We start from the raw sequence: 17,521 nt of genomic DNA, 5'->3' as shown, positions 1-17,521 counted from the left end.
GCCATAGGGTGTGGTGGGTGTCCGTGGGGCGTGGGTGGCACACTGCAGCCCTGGGAACCGCCCGCCAGGGAATCTCTTGTTCCCCTGCGCAAGGATCGCCCCGAATCCGGGGTTGCGCGGGGAAACGCGAGCCAGCCGGGGAAGGCAATGGTGAGAAGAATTGGGTTTCTGATCACTGTGCATTTTGTTAATTAGCGAATTTCAAATAGTTTTATTTTTACCAAAAAAGAAAAAACAAAAAACAGATAATCTTTATTCCAGTAAAGACAACTGTTGACTTGAGATATATATAAATATATATATATATATATTATTTGAATGGTTTATATCCTGTTGCTCTAACTACATAAAATGGAAACACGTTGCAAGTTGTGTCATTTCAATATACGAAATAAATGACTTTTCCCTGCATGCTGCCTGGGTATGTTGTGATTTGAATTAAGAGTTATATTTGAATTGCCTTATTCAAAGAGGTTGTATGTTACCTAACTGGGGAATGACCTGGCACTGTTCATCACATTACATGTGTACTTGATGCTGTGTTATGTCAAAATCAGATGAGTTGTCTGTCATCTATGTATTTTGTGGGAGATCTTTTACCTTGTTAAACTGTGATGTGTAAACCTTCATTGCCTGAAATAGTCACAGTTGTATAAATCAGTGTCTTCAGCTGTTTTCCTAATTTTAACACAATTCCTAACACAAAATATAGATGTTTGTAAATTCTTCATTCACTTGGTCTATTTTTACGCACGAGGCTCTGGGGGTTTTTTCTTTTCTTTCTTTTTTTTTCTTTTTTTTTAAAAATCTGGCAAAGTAGTAAAGAACAGTCCGTTTCCCCGGAAATTTTCAATCAAGGCTCAGCCACATTCCCATCCCTCGGCAAGAGGCAAACAACGGATTTTCAGCAGGGACAATTGGCACTCGGGACGGCTCGGATGTGCCATTATCCCCGATTAATGACGAGCCAGATGTGACAGTCCCCAGCAGCGACAGCGCTCCGGGGAGGGGTGGGGGTCCCTGCAGACACATCTGGCAGCGGCAGCGCGGCTCATTTTGGGGAGCAGACCCCCCCCAGAAAACCCATCTGCGGCTGGCAGACCACTGGAGCGTTTCTGGGCATTTCCAGAGCCCTAATTAAAGCCCTAATTAAGGCAGTGGTTGGGGTGGTTGGAGCGCTCCCGGCAGCCAGACGCGGTCGGTGCACAAGCAGCGGAGGTGTCTGTAAGAAATACATGACCAGAAGAAAATAATAATAATAATAATAAAATAATACTGGAGCAGGACAAGCTGTGCTCCTGAGCTATTGAATCTCTGTCCAGGGTTCCGAGTGCTAAAAAAAAAAAAAAAAAATCCCATCCCACCCACAAACGTACCCATCTTTTTTTTTTTTTTTTTTCCTTTTTCTCCCTTTGGTTTCGGCACGCTTGGGGTTTGCAGGCTGGCAGAAGGGGGAAATGCGCTGGGAAGGGCTGGGGTAGCGCGGGGAGAGGCAGCGCGGTGCGGCACCCCGCCAACGCCCCGCAGCACCGGGGGAAACAGCTCTGCTAGGGGCGGGCGTGCGGTACAAAGAACAATTTCCGCTTCAGCCCCTCGGGGGGCTCTCAGCGTCACCCCAGGAGTGCCACACAGGGCGGTGTCACCCCAGGAGTGTCACCCAGGGCAGTGTCACCCCAGGAGTGTCACCCACGGCAGTGTCACCCACGGCAGTGTCACCCACGGCGGTGTCACCCCAGGAGTGTCACCCACGGCAGTGTCACCCACGGCGGTGTCACCCAGGGCGGTGTCACCCGTGGCCGTCGAGACCGGCGCAACTCAGCGCAGGTAACGGCGGGGTGGGCGGGGTCTGCGGGGCGCGGTCCCGCCCGCGAGCCACGCCCCTCGCTTCCCATTGGCCGAGGCCGGCCCCGCCCCCGCGGCCATTGGCTGGCGCGCGGGCGGGTTTCCCGCGCGCGGCCGGGAGCGATGGCGGCGGAGCGGGGCCTGGAGCTGGTGCGGGAACTGCACCGCTCGGCCGGCGGGCACCTCCCGCCGTTCCGGGTGAGCACCGGCGACACCGGGAGAGCCGGGAATACCGAGAGCCCCGGGGTGGCCCCGCCGCGCCGGCGGCCCGCTCTCACCGAGTGTGTCCGCTGTTGCAGACGGAGGAGATGCGGCAGGCGCTGGAGGAGATGCGGGCGCTGTACGAGCGGAACCAGGCGGATGTGTGAGTCGGGCTCCCGGCACCGCCGCACTTGGCCGTGCTCCCCGGCCCGCAGCTCTCCTCCTACTCCTCCTTCCCCTCGTCCCGCAGGTCCGAAGCCAAGGCGGGACGGACGGACCTGATTTTCCTCATCCGGTTCCGGCACTGCTGCCTGCTGCGGAACCAGCGGTGCCTCCTGGCCTACCTGTGAGTGCCGCCTCCCCTTGGTTCGGCCCTGCCGGGACAGGTGTTGGGACTGTCGGCCCGGGCTGGTGGCTTTTCCGCCAGCAGCCAGGCAGCTGTGGAGCTGCTTCTCCTTGTGTTCGTTGCTGATATCGCCGCAAGGAGAAGGCTCTGCTTCCTCCTGCCCTTTAGAAGTTTGGGTTACGGGGCGTCGCTGCTGCCCGGGGATGTTGGCAGCGCTCACCCCAGCAGAGGTGGTGGGTTTGCCCCGATTTCTTCCCCCAGGTATGACCGGTTGCTGCGGATCCGAGCACTGAGGTGGGAGTACGGCAGCGTTCTGCCCAGCACCATCCAGTTCCACATGTCATCTGAGGAAGTGAGTCAGCCTCCTTTCAAACTCTTCCCCTCTTTCCACATTTTGCTCCTGATGGATTATTTAGTACAGTCAAAACGGGGCAGTCTTCCTCCCCCCCGCTATAAACGTGGCATTTAGCATGTCTCTGTAAATCTTTCTTGTGCGTGTTCATGGTCTGTGGGTACGACCCTGTTAATGCCCACAGATGGAGTGGTTCAATCAGTACAAAAAGTCTCTGGCTACCTACATGAGGTCAGTAGGAGGAGAGGAGGGGCTGGACCTCACGCAGGACATCAAACCTCCCAAAAGCCTGTACATTGAAGTAAGTGCAAGATTTCTGGTTTCTGTATATGAATAAACATTTTCCTGGCTGTCTCTTTTCGAGCATCTCATCCCCATCCCAAGTCAGTTCATCAAGCAAAACCTTTCAGAGTTCCAAAGCTTTCCCAGGTTTCTGTGTTTCACTCTGCCTGCCAGCATTTTACTCCTACTGAGGGCACAAAGTATGTCAAGAGATGGCATTTCTGGTCTGCAGGGAGTTTGTGGTGGGCTGAGTTATCCAGTGAGAGGTTTCTGCAGCTTTTTGCAGAAACTTCACTAACCAGACCAACTAGAAACCATATTCAAGAACTGTTACCTGGAGGGGGCGGCTCTTGTTTTCCACTGCGCCCTTACAGAGCTGTGCTTGCACTTTGCAGGTGCGGTGTTTAAGGGACCATGGGGAATTTGAGGTCGATGATGGCACCACCGTCCTGCTGAAGAAGAACAGCCAGGTACCTGTGGCAGGAGCGTGGGCTGTTCCCTTCCTTCCCTCTCGCCCCTGTGACATCCCCCTGCTCGTGCTGGCCTTGCAGCACGTCGCGGTCCTTGCACGGGGCAGAGTTGCAGCTCTGCCTGATCTGGCACTGGATGTGCAGCACGGCAGAGCTGGCTGTGCGCAGCAACAAATGCAACAAATTCAAGGAGGACTTTTCTTCCCTGTGTTTCTGCGCAGCACTTTTTACCGCGCTGGAAATGCGAGCAGCTGATCAGACAGGGAGTCCTGGAGCACGTTCTGTCCTAAGCGTGCAAGACAGGAGGGACAGCTCTGGCTTGGTGCCCTGCCCGCCGTGGGGACTGAGCTCTGGTGTGTGCAGGACTTCAGACACCTCAGTATTTCTGCTGTGGCACCCTGCCACTCCTCCTAACAGCCTCTGATGCCTTAAAACCACAGCTCTTCATGAGCAAAGGGTGCATGCTGGTGATAGAGCATTCCTGGGAATACAGGATGGCAGGGGGCGTTATCCAAGCCCCACAGCCACAACCAGGGTTTGTGAATGCATTTTTGTTTGGAATAGTTCTTTGTTCACACTGTGCCTATGGGAACGAGACACCGACTGGCTGGGCTCTAGAAGCTGGGAAAACTGATTGCAAAATAAAGAACTCCTTCAGCCTCAGTCTCTTGGGTTTTTAAGAGTTAATGTGGTGTTCATTCAGCACTGTGATGTGGCTCCCCAGCCAAACCCATCCTCACCCTGCAGTGTGATGGTTATTTCAGGATCTCAGTGGAACTGCTCCTCCAAGTGTCAGATCAGGCTGCACAAGGTTCTTTCCAGGATTAGGCACGAAGCCTTGTCCCCGTCAGAGACCTGTAAATGTTTCTTGAGGTGCTGTGTGAATGATCATTGCAGTCTGGGTCAGGGGCCTGGGTTTTCCAGGCTATGTGGAGTAGGGCTGGGAAAGGGAGCAGAGGGTTTTGAGGATTCTGGTCAGCACAAAACCAGAACAAGGTGAAGAGCTGCTTTCCCTGTCTGATTTTCCTGATGGAATGGCTCAGCTCTTGCACTGTGTCTGGGAAAACACTTGCAAAAACGTTAGCCCTAGGTAAGACTAGAGGTTTGCTCAGCCCCCATCTCAGACTGGAGCTGAAAAAGCAAATAGCTGGGAAAGAATGCAGGAACAGGATAAACACCTGGGGCATTACAGCATTGCTCTGTCCTGCTCACTGCAGAGGCAACAATCTGGTTGGTTTTGGATCCTAGGCCCAGGCTTTAGGAGGAGCTAAATAATAAATATGTCAGGAATAAATGTTCAGCAGCAGTTGGGGAAGGTTACTGAAGTGCAGAGTAGACTGGGGAGAGCAGGAGGTGCTGTAACATTACAAACAGTTTAATGCCACAACTCAGCTTTCCTGCTCGGAGTGAGCCAGGCACAGGAACCTGCGAGCCCTTCTGCCCTGGCTTTTGAGATATAACTGTGGCTCCAACATCAGCCTTCTGCAGAGAGGGAGCACCTGTATCACCACCAAACACTGCCAGAGAAAATCCTGGGAGATGGCTGCCCTGATTCAGACCTGACACAGCAGCACATTGCCACTGAGAAAGGCACCACGGCTGCTGCCTTCAGCTGGAAAATTCACCTATCCACAGCAGCAATTTCCTCAAAGGACTCTAGGCTCCCTATTTGCTACTTTCTGCCAAGGAAAATCCTGGCAAGACCAGAGAGGACAAGGCTGATGTCCCAACCCAGCCATCCATCCTATTCTGCACCTGGCCAGCCCCAGCCAGGAGCAGGGCTGCCACTGCAGATGTCCCATCACCCGCTCAGAGATGCTGGTGTGATTTTTCCAATAAGCTGCTTCAGAGCTGAGGCCTGGTCCTCCAACAGCTGGTTCTTCTCCTGCATGCTCTTCTGCTTCAGCTCAGCAGCCTGCAGGGCCATTGCAGACCTCCTGTTCTCTCCACGGAGCTCTTCGATCAGTACTTTGTTCCTGGAGAGCTGTGCCTAAGGCAGGGATGGGAGGCTTCAGGTTCAGCATGCCATGCAGGGGTTCCAGCTGGGCAGGGACACACAGCACAGCCCCTCCTGCACTCACCTGGGCATCTCTGAGCTGAGCTGCCCTCTCTGCCAGCACAGCTTCAGCATTCCTCAGACTCTGCTCCAGCGCCTCTGCCTGCTCCACTGCTGCCTGCAGCAGCTGCTCGTGTTCCTCCTGCAGCGGGCAAGAAAGCTTAACTTTGTCCCCAAGGGCTGTTCATGGGCCCTCACACTCCTTGAGGCAGGGCAGGGGGGCTCATCAGAGCTGCAGGATACCAAGAGCAGAGGGACAGATGTCTAGAGCATTTCAAGACCTTCCCTAGGTCTACACCCAACCGGTTTTAAGACAAGGCACAGATTTCCCAGCAATGTTTTCTATAAAAATAAGCCATTGGCCTCCCTTCTCCCAGCCATGTCCTGAGGAAAGCTCAGGGAGAGACAAAGTCTCCCTGGATGCAGTCCTTGTGCCTGCTCATTATAATTCCTTCGGATTTAATTTGCCCTATCTTTGCCCAGAAGACAAACTCACAAAAACCCAACACCTGATTGCTCAGTGCCCTAGAGATAAATCCACCTGTTTGAGAGCAGGGCAGTGGCTGGAGGATTCATGAATCATTAAAGTTGTCGCTGAATTTGCAGGTAAGCACATTTTCTGTGTGGGTTCTTTACATATAGCATCTTCCACCCAAACCTCTGGTGGCCCCAATCACAGCTGCCTTCCAGGCTGCCAGGCCAGCAGTGTTCCCTCCACAGCACCCCTGACTGAGCTCCTGCAATTCCCTGCTTACCTGGGTCCTGAGCAGCTGCCTGCATGTTTGCTCAGCCTGCTGCTGGAGGCTTTCCTGGAGCTGCTGAGCCTTGCACCGTTCCTCTCTCAAGGTGCTTTGCAGCTGCTCAAAGTGCTTCTTTGGCACCATGTTGTTTACCTGGGCCTTGGCCTGCTGCAACTGCAGAGCGTGCTGGGCCTGGGCCAGGCTCAGCCTTGCTTTGGCCTCCAAAAGCTGTAACACAGAAAGGGTGACAGCTCTGAGCTGACGAGGGGACAGCCCCAGGCTGTGTTCTGGGGGAGAGGAGAGCCCTCAGCCTCAAGAGCTGCAGGGCCGTGGGAGTGCTGCTCTGTGCAGCCTGCAGAGCAAGGGACTGAGAGCACTGAGCTGCAGGAGGAGAAACAGAGACCCTCTGCTGAGAGACGCTCCCCTTGCTGAGGAGCGAGGAGCAGGAGCTGCTGGAGGGATTCTCTGGGAGGGAATCCCAGCACCAAGGGCCACGAGGGCAAGACACAGAGGGGGCTGATCACCTGGGTTCTCGGATAGTTCCCAGGCTAGCTGTGATGTACTAAATGTCCTGTACTACATGTCCTCCGTTTCTTGTCACCAGCAAAGGGCAACCCTGGTGCCGGGAAGCAGGTCTGGTCCAACTTTGCACTAGGGCTGCCTAGGCATGGCTGGCATGGCAAAGCCGTAATTTGGAAAGCCAGGTGGAATGCAGGAGAGGGATGTTAGCACATTGGAAGGTTTCTCACAAAGGCTTTCCTCTCTCTGTCCTGGAGATCTGAGTTACTCTGCTCTGACCACCTCATTTCCCTTACCCCAGCAAGCCTTTTCTGGATGCTGTCATCCCTTCCCAACCCCTTACCCAATTCTACCGCTCTTCTACCACCCTTCCAGCTCCTCTGTCAGATGAGCCACGGAGAACCACAGCTCCTGACAGTCCTGTGTGAGCCAGCTCCCCTCAGCCTCCACCCCCTCTGCCCAGCCACTGCACAGGACAAGGACAGGGGGATATCACAGGGACAAGCCAGCCAGGACCTCTCCCCAGCTGCACCTGAACTGGCTTCAGCCACTTCTGAGCAGGAAGGAGAATCCTTTGTCCCCCACAAAGAGGAAGAGGACAGCTTTTTTCTGGGGAGGGTGTCCAGCACAGCCCCAGGCAGGACAATCCCAAGAGCCCACTGAGCAGCCTGCCACGGAATGAAGGACACCCACCTTCTCCTGCGAGACCTGCAGCTGCTGTTGGAGCAGCTCCATCTGCAGCCAACACGCTGCGTGCCTCTGGTGGTGCTCCAGCCTTGCAGCAACCTCCGCTCCTCGCAGCCACTCAGCCTCCAGAAGCCTCTGGCTCTGCAGCTGGGCAGTGCCAGGGCCATCGCTGTGACCAGCCTGGTGCTCAGGGGGCTCACAGCCCAGCTGGTGCCTCTTGACATCAAGCTTCTCCTTGCCCTTCTCACTCTGGAAAAGGTTGAGAAAAGAAAAAAACAACAATTCATGCACAGGAGGCTTGGGATGGGAACATAGGCAACAAAGACTGACTGAGCCATGTGGGTCTGAGACTGGGAGTGAGGGAAATCTCAGGGAGGAAGAGGGAAAGGGGTGAAAATCACCAAAGCCTTTCCCCTTCTGTAAGGCTTTTGTCACACGAGTTTTCACTGCTTTACAAGATGAAGCTGGTTCTTCAAAGCAAGACTGGGTTTGAATGCTTGAAACAAATATTTTTGCTCTCCCCTATGAACACGGGCAGGTTTTATCCTTCAGCCAAGAGCCTGGTACTTGGGGTAAATGGCTTCTTACCAATGCTGTCAACTCTGCTATTTCAGCCAGCTCCTCCACCTTCTCTCTACCCAACTCACTCCCATTTTTCCTGCTGGGAAGAGGAATAGGATCAGCTCCAGACCAGAGAGCAGCAAAGTACAGCCTCCCAGAGGAGAGCCCTGGTTTGGGTAGCCCCACATCTGGTTTTGGCCTGCAATAGGAAGCAAAGCCAAGCCAAACAGTCTTTGCTGAGCATTGACTCTAACACAACCTTGTAGAACATGCAGGGAAACTTAAGAATCTTGAAAAAAATGCACTCATGTAAGGGGAGTTTAGATGTCTCACCTCAAACTGCAGCCCTGCAATTCTGCCCAGATTCTCTTCCAAATTAAAACAGCTCTCCAGCCCTGTGAAAAATCAGCCCAGCCTACTCTAGTATGAGCAGGAGGTGCACCCCTAATCTCCTCCTTAGCCCCAGGAAGAGAACAGTGCCAGACCTCAGGCTGAGTTTGTCCCGGTGCTGTGTATTTATTTCTTCTCTGCCCTGGCCCAGCTGCTGCCCTGGATGGCAAATACCTTCAGTGTGCTGCTGTCCCACCCTGCTCCACCTCAAACCTCTCCTCCAGCTCCAGGCTCCATTCACATTTTTGCTCTCCCAGGCTATTAATTATAGCCCAGTACTTTGCACATGTTTCTTCAAGATCTCTTTTCTGTTCTTCCATCTTGCACATCTCAGCCTTGAAGCTTTCCTCACTGTCCTTCCTCTCCCTCTCCAAGTTCACTGAGTGATCTCTGGTTTCTCACAAGACCCACACAAGCATTTCACGAGGTGACAGGGATTTCCACAGAGCCTTTGGCAGCCGGTGGGGCCAAGGCTCCAAACCCTCCTACCAGCTCAGCCAGGCTGGAGAAGCACATGAAATAACCCCAGAGAGTGCTGAGGTATCCCCTGCTCCCCAGGCTGAGCTCTCTCTGCAGCAACCCCACTGGAGCAGATGTCTCATCAGTCACGCTGCAGCAGTTGTGCTCACCAAGCAGTCAGGACATCCGCCCCCACCCCACTCACCTCGGTTTCCAGCTGCACACTCAGGTCCTGCAGCTGCTCTTGGAGCTGCTCCACTGGGAGTGACTTTTCTGTAAACACAGAAGGAGGAACAAGGCTTGGAGAGGGGCGTGATGGCAGAGAGCAGCCCTGTGAGGGTAGGCCTACAAGGCAGGACTGATCAGGATGGCTGCACCTTCATCCAGTCCACACAACCCCAAAAGATGGACATTCCCCATCTATCTGGCAACTAGTCCCAGGGCTGCATCACCCCTCTCGGCCAGAAGCTTTTATCTAATGCTCAGCTTGAATTTTCCGACCCACAGTTTGGGGCTACTTCCTCTTTATTGCGTTGTTTCAACACCTTCAACACCGAAAATCTGCCATAGCTGCCTGGTTCACAGGTTCCATCACCAGCTCTCAAGCTGGAAACCTCTCCTCTCCTCCATCTCCCTCCTCCCCGTCACCCATCATCTCCTCCTTCCCTCCCACGGCTGCCCAGTACCAGAACCGGCAGTGGCAGTTCAGGCACAAGAAGCCTCCCCACGCTGCCATGCAAACTGGGATGCAGAGAGAGCTTTGTTGCTGCTGAGAGGATGGGCACCGAGCCCTCCTGCAGGTTACCTGCTGCTGGCAGCCCCGGCTCAGCCCTGCTGTGCTGCAGCTGGAGGCGCAGCCTCTGCAGCTCCCCGCGCAGCGCTGCGTTCTGGTCGTACAGCACCTGGAACAAACGCTGCTCAGGGCACGGGACAAAGCTGTGAGCGCCAAGAGCGTGAAGGGCCTCCCCCAGCCCCAGCACAGCCTTCCCGAACAAAGGCAGGCGTGAGAGAATTTGGAGGAGCCAAAGAAGAAATAAGATTTCCAAGACCACCGTCGCTGCGCACTGTAAAGCACAAAGCAGCTGCCCCTGAATGCAAAAGCACACAAACCCAGGGGGTTTGCAGACACCTCAGGGGGCCGGGCCTCCTGAGACCCTCCTGACCTGAATAACCATCGGGGGATTCCAACACAGGAGAAATTCATGGTCTCAGCACGAGCCCAGAGATTTGAGTTTACACCCTCAGGACTCTGTTGTGGGCATACAGGCTGGCCAACAAGCACTGCTCTAAGCAGACAAGGCCACCAGCAGGGTTCACAGTGAAGCAAGGCCCACAGGCCTCTGGGAGGGAACATCTCCAGGCTGCAGAAGGAATAAAACAGGGTAAGAAGGTGCTGATCCCACAGGAAGCACAGCACAAGGCAGGTCCTGCTGGTCTCTGGTGCCAGGGACACTCCAAGGCCAGCACAGTTTATCCCATCTCCATCAGCAAGGAGTCCCAGAGCTGAACACCAAGTAATGAGCCACCACAGCAGTGCAATGAGCCCCTTCCATGGAGGTGTGTGGAGATGGGCAGCTGCTTGCTTCATTTCACATCCTCTCTCCTGCACTGGAAGGAACAGCACACAAGGCATCCTGCCTTCTTCTGGCCTGTCCACTTTGGGCACACAGCCAATTACATCCCACGTCCTGCCACCCAGGAAAGAGATGTGCTGCAAGAGACTATCAACTAGGACACTTCCAATTAACAAATATTACTCAGCAGATGTAGATAAATGTAAACCCAGTTTGTTTCGTCTCCATTCTAAGCAGGAAAGGGAGGGCTGAGAGAATTCCATGAGGGTAAAGGATAAACCCGAGTGGGTGCCTTCACAGGGGCAGCTGAAGCCTGAAGGTCAAACCTTTCCATCCATCAGCATTCTCATGGACAACACCGGGGCTGCTCAACGAGAGGAAAAAATGCAGCCCCGAGCATGTTCAACCCTCTGGTGCCACCTGGAGCAACGCTGCACTGGATAGTGCTTCAGAATGTTTGCCTTTAATTACAGCTTGGAGAAGGGCTGCCTGATGCACCCACAGTCACTGTCACTGTCACTGTCCCTGCTCAGGGGTGCTCCCCAGCCACAGACAGCACCTGGGAACAAGTGGGCAATGTGACAAGCACAGGACTCAAAGAACAGAGCACCCAGCACAAGTTAAAGACACACAAGTTGAAAACGCAAGACACGGAAGTTAAAAATGGGAGAAGGGAAACAGAGGTTGTGCTCATGCCCCAGAGAGCCCCGGGTTCTGGGAAGAAGCACAGCACCCTGCAGGAGACACAACACATACAGAACCAATTCCTGGACCACACACACACACCAGATATCCAGACTGGCTTACCTTGACTCTCTAGCAGAGTTCAGCACCAACAAGGTTTTTTTAGGTTTTGTTTTGTTTTGTTTTTTTTAAGTGGAGGCAAGGAGAAAGAAGGGGAAAACAAAAAGATAGAAGACTTTAGCTGTTAATATGGTTTCCACATTAGGAGAACAGCTTTCTCCTTGTCCTCAAGAAGAAACCCAGCAGAGCCCAGGGTGGTCTGTCCTTAACAGAAGTACATGGTTCCCTAAGAAAATAGTCCATGGCTACAGGCAGGAAGCAATTTAGCATCCACTCCTACTCTCTCCTGCCAAAATCCTAGCAAGGCAAACAACCCACGGAGGGCTTCGGGAGAGGATCCCTGTGCCCTGTGATCATGCCTGCCTCCTTCCAGCCCCTCAGGCCAAAGTGCCCACGAGCTGTGCTGCAGAGAGCAGCACTGTCAGCAGCACGCACGTACCTGGCACTGCCGCTCGTACTCCAGGACTATCTCGGCAAAGCGCTCGCTGTGCTTCAGGAACTCTGGGCTCTGCAGCTCCCCCTGCTCCAGCTGCACAAGGAAACACCTCCCATCAAGAAAATCACCCCCAGATGGAGAGCCAAAATCTCTGGGGTCATGGTGCTACACCCAGACATTCAACAGAAGGCTCCCTAAGGGGCCCATCACCCCTGGGGTGGGTCAGAAAGAGGAGGAAAAACATTCTTCTCCACATGTGAGACATCAAAACACAGGCAGGCTTTCCTGGCTAACAAGATCACAGGCTCACTTCCTTCCCCAGATTCACTTTAGGAGCGGAAGATACTAAAGCAAACCCTTTGTTTCAATACTAGTGAAAAATAAAACTTTTCTGGAAACTGAACTCTATAAAGTTTTCCCTTGAAGAAGTATTTGTATTTGTAGATTTTTTTTGTATATTGTAGAATTTTGTATTTGTAGAATTTTGCACATTCAGCATATTTGTAGAATTCTCTGCAACTGGAAACTTTCCTCACACCCTTTTTTTCTTTTTTTCCCAGTTTCCAGGTTGTCATTAATGCGCAGGAGACCTCACACAGGGGGAGACCATAGTGACTGACACAAAATATGCACTATCAATTTTTTTAATGAATTCCTGAAAAGTTTTTCTTTGACTGCAACAGAGAAAGGTTACCTTATCCTTCACAATGTGGTTGAGTTCTTTTTGCAGCTCCAACACCATCTCCTCAGAGGCTGACAGCTTCTCAGCCATCTCTGTGACCTTGTTTTGTAGCTGCGTGTTCTCCTGCAGATAAAATGGAGATTTCCCTGAAGCAGTGGGTTCTGACATGGCAGGATGGATTTATCAGGCACAGGTCCTCAGCAGGGAGCTGCAGAACGGCTGGGATATCAGCACAGCAAACAGCTCCCAGGAGACCCTGGACACGGCCTGGTTTGGTCTTTGGACAGGGCTGATCTTTGCAGGAACCAGGAGGGTTATTCTGTACTCAGAATAAGGCCCAGAGGTTATTCTGTACTCAGAATTGCTGGGGATAGAGGGAAGGCACGCTCCCTCAATTCCAGGGAGAAGGACATGCCTTCCAGAGGAAACGTGGCTGCTCTGCAATGAGCATTTTGCACGTGAATCACGCTCTCTTTTGTACACTTTTGTTGTCAATGTTGTTGCTGTCAGTGGTTGTTTCTCATCCCTTTGCTGTTTCCAGTAAACTGTTCTCATCTCAACCCACGGTCTTTGCCTTTTGTGCCTCCAGTTCTTCTCTCCAGCCACTGAAAAGTGGGGAGAGGGAATGAGCAAGCAGCAGTGTGGTTTAGAGAGCCTGGGTAGGAGAACTAAGCTGGGGAGCACCATCCCTAAATCACAGCAGGACAGCACACTGCTGATACCACATGGGCTCATCTCTCCAAAGGACAGCGGTGGGTTTTGCACAGTAAGAGCTAGACAGCCCCACAGGGTCATCTCCTACCTCTGCTCCCCAAAATTGTGGTTTTCCTCACAGCTTACAAAGGCAGCAAGTCCTGAGCTCTCTCCACCTGCACTTCTACACTGAACAGAACTGGGGCAATCCCAGGCATGCAGACACCATCATCTCTGCTTTTGACACGGTCCATTGCACAATTTCAGCATTGGTCATTGTGCTTTCAGGTGTTACCAAGGGCCAAACTACTGCCAAAGGACAACTGCAGTTCAGTAATGCCACAGCAAGGTGACAAGCCCTGTATTTAATACAACTGTATGGATGTGGCTGATGATTCTTCTGCACTAAATTCCTGTTCTTCCCAACAAGAGCGAAGTGAACCATCTATATTTGTCACCACCTCTGCTTTGCCACCTCGGAAAGAGCAAAGATGTTTCATCCAAGGCAGTTTTACTTACGTTCATCACATGGTTCAGTCTCCCTTGCAGGTTGGCCTCTTTGCCCTGGAGGAGCCGTGTATCAGCCTCCAGCTTCGCCTGGTGACTCACTGCTTGCTGCAACAGCAGCTCTTTTGCCTCTATTTCTGCCTGAAAATTCCTGGGGGGAAAAAGCAAAACGGTTGAGACAGACAGAGCGTGTTCCTGGATGGCCACAAGGTACAGCCACCCCCTCTCACCACACACAAAGCAGGAGATGAGAGCTTGGCTGGAAGGATGCTGAGACCATAGAGGGTGGAGAGGGGTCTTCAAGGACTTTCCTGCCACTGACACATTGGCAAAACAAGTGGGAGTTTCAAAAGGATGTGTAAGCACGTTATCTCCACCCCATCAAAAGAAGCCCTCCTACCTGAGCTTGCTCTGGGTGTGCTCGAGAGCGATGTACTGCTCATCCAGCTCCCTGCCCAGCTGCAGGCAGTGTCTCTCTGCCTTCTCCAAACTGAGCCTGGCCTTGTCCCTCTCCCTGGCGATCTGCCTCACCTGGGTCCTGCAGACACAGCGAGCAGGGCATGAAGAGACCCCTCACACAGCCCACACAAGGGCCCTCCTCATGGGTGTTGCTTTTTATCTTCTTTTCTGCCAGAGCCGGGGTTAAATGCTCCAGATGTTGTTTTGTGTTGGGACTCAGATGTTCATTAATTCTTATCTAAGTTACAGTCTCACAAGTTGTGAGTTCTACAGCACTTCCAGCTAACTAAGCAAAAAAAAAAAAAAAAAAAGCCTCTATCTCTTTCTCTGCAAGGTCTTTTAAGAACAAACTGTCCAATTATGAAATGACACCTAAATTATTTTTACTTTTAATCCAATAACCAACCACCCGTGGTCTGCAATGTGGACTTTTCTACCCCATTACAAAATCCCACCCAGACCCATGAAGAAGAAAGTGAAAAAGAAGGGCTCAGCCTACACCTTAACTCCTCCATCTTGCTTTATATAAATTCCTATGTTCTAAATCTTAAACTCTGAGTTTTCCACCCTGTGCTATCACACACTTCTATCCAAACTCCACACCCACAATCCCAGTGCTGTCACTCCATTTTGGAAGCCTTTTCCACGGCCTCAGGTTCAGTGCAGTGTTTGCTTGGGGGTCAGTGCCTGTGAGCACAGAGAGCCTGGAATTCTCAGTGCCCAGGGTTCCCACAACAGGGAGCAGTGCCCTTACCAGAGGCACTGCAGTTTGTATCTGTAGGAGGTGCCAGCTGCGTGCTGGAGGCCACTCCTGGGGAGCATGAGGGTGCTGTCCAAAGCTGCAGGCAGCCCTGCCAGGCTCACCAGCTCCTCCGTGCTGCTGCTCCGCCTCTGCAGGAACAACACAGACTGAGATCACTTCCTGCCTCTTCTAACAGTTCCAACAGGATTTCTGTCGTTACACCACCTGGCCACCCTCCAGCCTTCCAGGGATGCCCCCCCCATCTCACAGATAATCCTAGATCACATCCAGCCCCACATTCCCCCAGCCCTGGCGTGACCAAACCCATCCTGAACCTGGCTGCAAGCGCTTCTCCCACCCCAGGCACTCGCTGACTTCACTCACCACAGCAGATCCAGGCAGAACCAGGGACGCTGAGGATCTCCTCTAAGTTCTTCCAGGGCTCAGGTGGCAAAGACAGGTAGAGGCTTGGCAAATCCAGTGCCTTTGCTGATGCTGGAGAAGTGATTTAGGCCCAGGCTACTCGGCCAGAAGGAGAGGCTGCTTCCCTGAGCATTCCCCTCTGATGCTGAGGGAAAAAACAGCAGGAATAAGTCAGCGGGGCCAAATTGGCAGAAGAAAACTGCTGGTTTTCAATACCAAAGGGAAATTTCAGAGACCAAATCAATACTGAAGAACATTTTGGAAACAACCCCAGGCTGCCAGGAGGGAGATGTCCTGAGCTGCCCTCATGGCAGCTACAAGGGCAGGTTTGCAGGCACAGACCGTTCAGTTTGGTCTCCCTGCTGACCCAGTACCCACACAAAAAGCAGCACTGAAAGTCCGATCCCTTACAGGGCCTTGTGAAAACTGTCACATGGGGACTGCCAGCCAACATTCTGTGTGACCAAAGAACAGAACCCAGAAAGCTGAAACAGCACTCACAGCTTTTCCAAATGCACCAATTTTGTACCACGTGTGGAGGAAGCCTGTCTTCAGAGAGCTGCTACCTCAAAGTCTTAATCCAAAAGAACCTGAAACTATTCTTTTTCATTTACTTTTTTTTTTTTCCCTGAAGATCCTGGATTGAGCTGTCCTGGCTGTCAGAGTAAGCAGAGATTCACTTCCACCTTAGCACATTAATGTGGTGCTACTTCAAAAGCAAATGCCCTGCCAGTCCTTGGAACTGAGAGCACTAAGGAGAAAAAAGTATTTTACATCAAACAAAGGAAAAGTGGATGAAGCTTGTTAATGCACTAAAAAGAGAACAATCCGCGTCACATGTGAGGTGCAGAGACATCAGCACTTCTGAGGTCAATATTAGAATTTGGGGTGACACTTTTCCTCTGCTGGGATGTGCATCCCTCTCCCTCCCATGAAAAGACAAGGCTCAGCAGCCCCCTGTTCCGTATTATTACAATCCCACACCACCCAGGCAGGGATTGCTCCTGCCCTGGCAGTTCCCAAGGAAGCCTTTCAGTCACCATCAATGGCTGCAGTACACACCAGAGCTAAAAACTCTTGCAGGTGAAGAACTCTCTCCAGGTCACCGCCCTCAGAGGCCTGACTGATGTCTGCGGAATCACCCACTTGTGAAAAGAAGTGTCTTGGGCTGAGTTGTTCTCAGCAAACCCTGATTTTTTTTTTTTTTTTTTTTTTTAAATTTTGTTTTGTTTTGTTTTGCTTTGCGGGGGGGGGGGGGCCACGGGGAAATGGATGGAGAAACCTTTCTAAGTGTGTGATGTCTGGGTTCCTGTCTGGATTCCCTAGAGGATCATTTTAAGACATCGAACACAAACGAACTCTCCTGTGTGGGGGACTGGCGATGACTTAATTGCGCCTCACCCTTCCAAGGTTAGCGGGCATCGCCTCACGGAGCTGCGGACCGAGACCATCAACCAGGAGGCTTTTTACAAACCTCACCCCACGGACTCGCTGAGCCTTGGCTGCTTAAGAGACACTGACATACCGTGGAAAACGGGGTTATGCATCCGCGGGGACGCAGACACCGCAGCATCGGCTCGGCTGGGCTGGGCTCGGCTGGGGTGGACTCGGCTCGGCTCGGCTCGGCTCGGCTCCGTTCGGCTCGGCTCGGCTCGGCTCGGCCCCGCGCATGCGCAGGCCGCGCCCACATCCCCGTGCGGCCGCGGGATGCATTTCCTGCGGTGAACCGGGAAGAGCAGCGGCAGGAGGCGGAGGGAGCTGATCCTGTGTCTGCTGTATCCAGTTCTGGGCTCCTCAGGGGAGGAGAGGCAAGGAGCTCCTGGAGAGGGCCCAGCGGAGGGTGACAGATTATGGGACTGGCGCACCTCTCATGAGGAAAGGGCGCTGGCCCTGTTTATTCTGGAGAGAACGCTGAGAGGGGCCGTCATCAGCCACACGTGCAAATATGTCCAAGGCAGTGCCAAGAGGATGGTGCCATGCTCTTTCCAACGACCGGACGAGGAGCAGCGGCCATAAACTAAAACATAAAAGTTTCTCCTCAGCACAAATTCTTTGCGCTGAGCGTGGCAGGGCAGCCCAGGGAAGGGAGCTCGTGGGTTCTCCGTGTCTGGAGACACTCCGGACGCGGCCGTGCCGGGTGATCTCCTGAGGGTCCCGCCGAGCCGCCGCCACCCCCCGGGCCCCTCACGCGCGCTCCCGTGGTGCCCTCACGCGCGCGCGCCGCGCCGCGCGCCGCTCCCGCCCCGTCCCCGCGCAGGCGCGCAGGGCGCGCGCCGCTCCCGCCCCGCCTCCCCGC

The 17,521-nt window shown here is 53.2% G+C and overlaps 2 protein-coding genes across 3 annotated transcripts; one reads left to right on the top strand and one right to left on the bottom strand.

Annotated features, from left to right (window-relative positions):
• Positions 1-1,937: 1,937 nt before the first annotated feature.
• Positions 1,938-4,156, top strand: GINS1 (GINS complex subunit 1). The gene is made up of 7 exons (XM_040058167.2): positions 1,938-2,040; positions 2,142-2,206; positions 2,294-2,389; positions 2,651-2,741; positions 2,926-3,042; positions 3,419-3,493; positions 3,715-4,156. The coding sequence occupies exons 1-7, from the start codon at positions 1,966-1,968 to the stop codon at positions 3,781-3,783; spliced, it is 588 nt and encodes a 195-aa protein (XP_039914101.1). The 5' UTR covers positions 1,938-1,965; the 3' UTR covers positions 3,784-4,156.
• LOC120750041 (ninein-like protein) lies at positions 4,041-17,397 on the bottom strand. Of its 2 annotated transcripts, XM_040058165.2 has the most exons (13): positions 16,751-17,397; positions 15,187-15,370; positions 14,815-14,951; positions 14,002-14,139; positions 13,614-13,752; positions 12,414-12,524; positions 11,723-11,812; positions 9,711-9,807; positions 9,111-9,178; positions 7,502-7,744; positions 6,305-6,517; positions 5,575-5,691; positions 4,041-5,483 (listed from the first exon to the last, which is right to left on the bottom strand). In XM_040058165.2, exons 3-13 carry the CDS (start codon positions 14,880-14,882, stop codon positions 5,295-5,297), a joined length of 1,473 nt encoding a protein of 490 aa, XP_039914099.1. In that variant the 5' UTR covers positions 14,883-14,951; positions 15,187-15,370; positions 16,751-17,397; the 3' UTR covers positions 4,041-5,294. The 2 variants fall into 2 exon arrangements, with proteins under 2 accessions (XP_039914099.1, XP_058275767.1); XM_058419784.1 differs by lacking the exon at positions 14,002-14,139.
• Between the last annotated feature and the right edge of the window lie 124 nt (positions 17,398-17,521).

Source organism: Hirundo rustica, chromosome 3 (assembly GCF_015227805.2).
Source record: "Hirundo rustica isolate bHirRus1 chromosome 3, bHirRus1.pri.v3, whole genome shotgun sequence".
Taxonomy (NCBI): Eukaryota; Metazoa; Chordata; class Aves; order Passeriformes; family Hirundinidae; genus Hirundo; species Hirundo rustica.
Note: the sequence above shows the minus strand (reverse complement) of the source record. Positions and strands in the feature narration are given on the sequence as shown.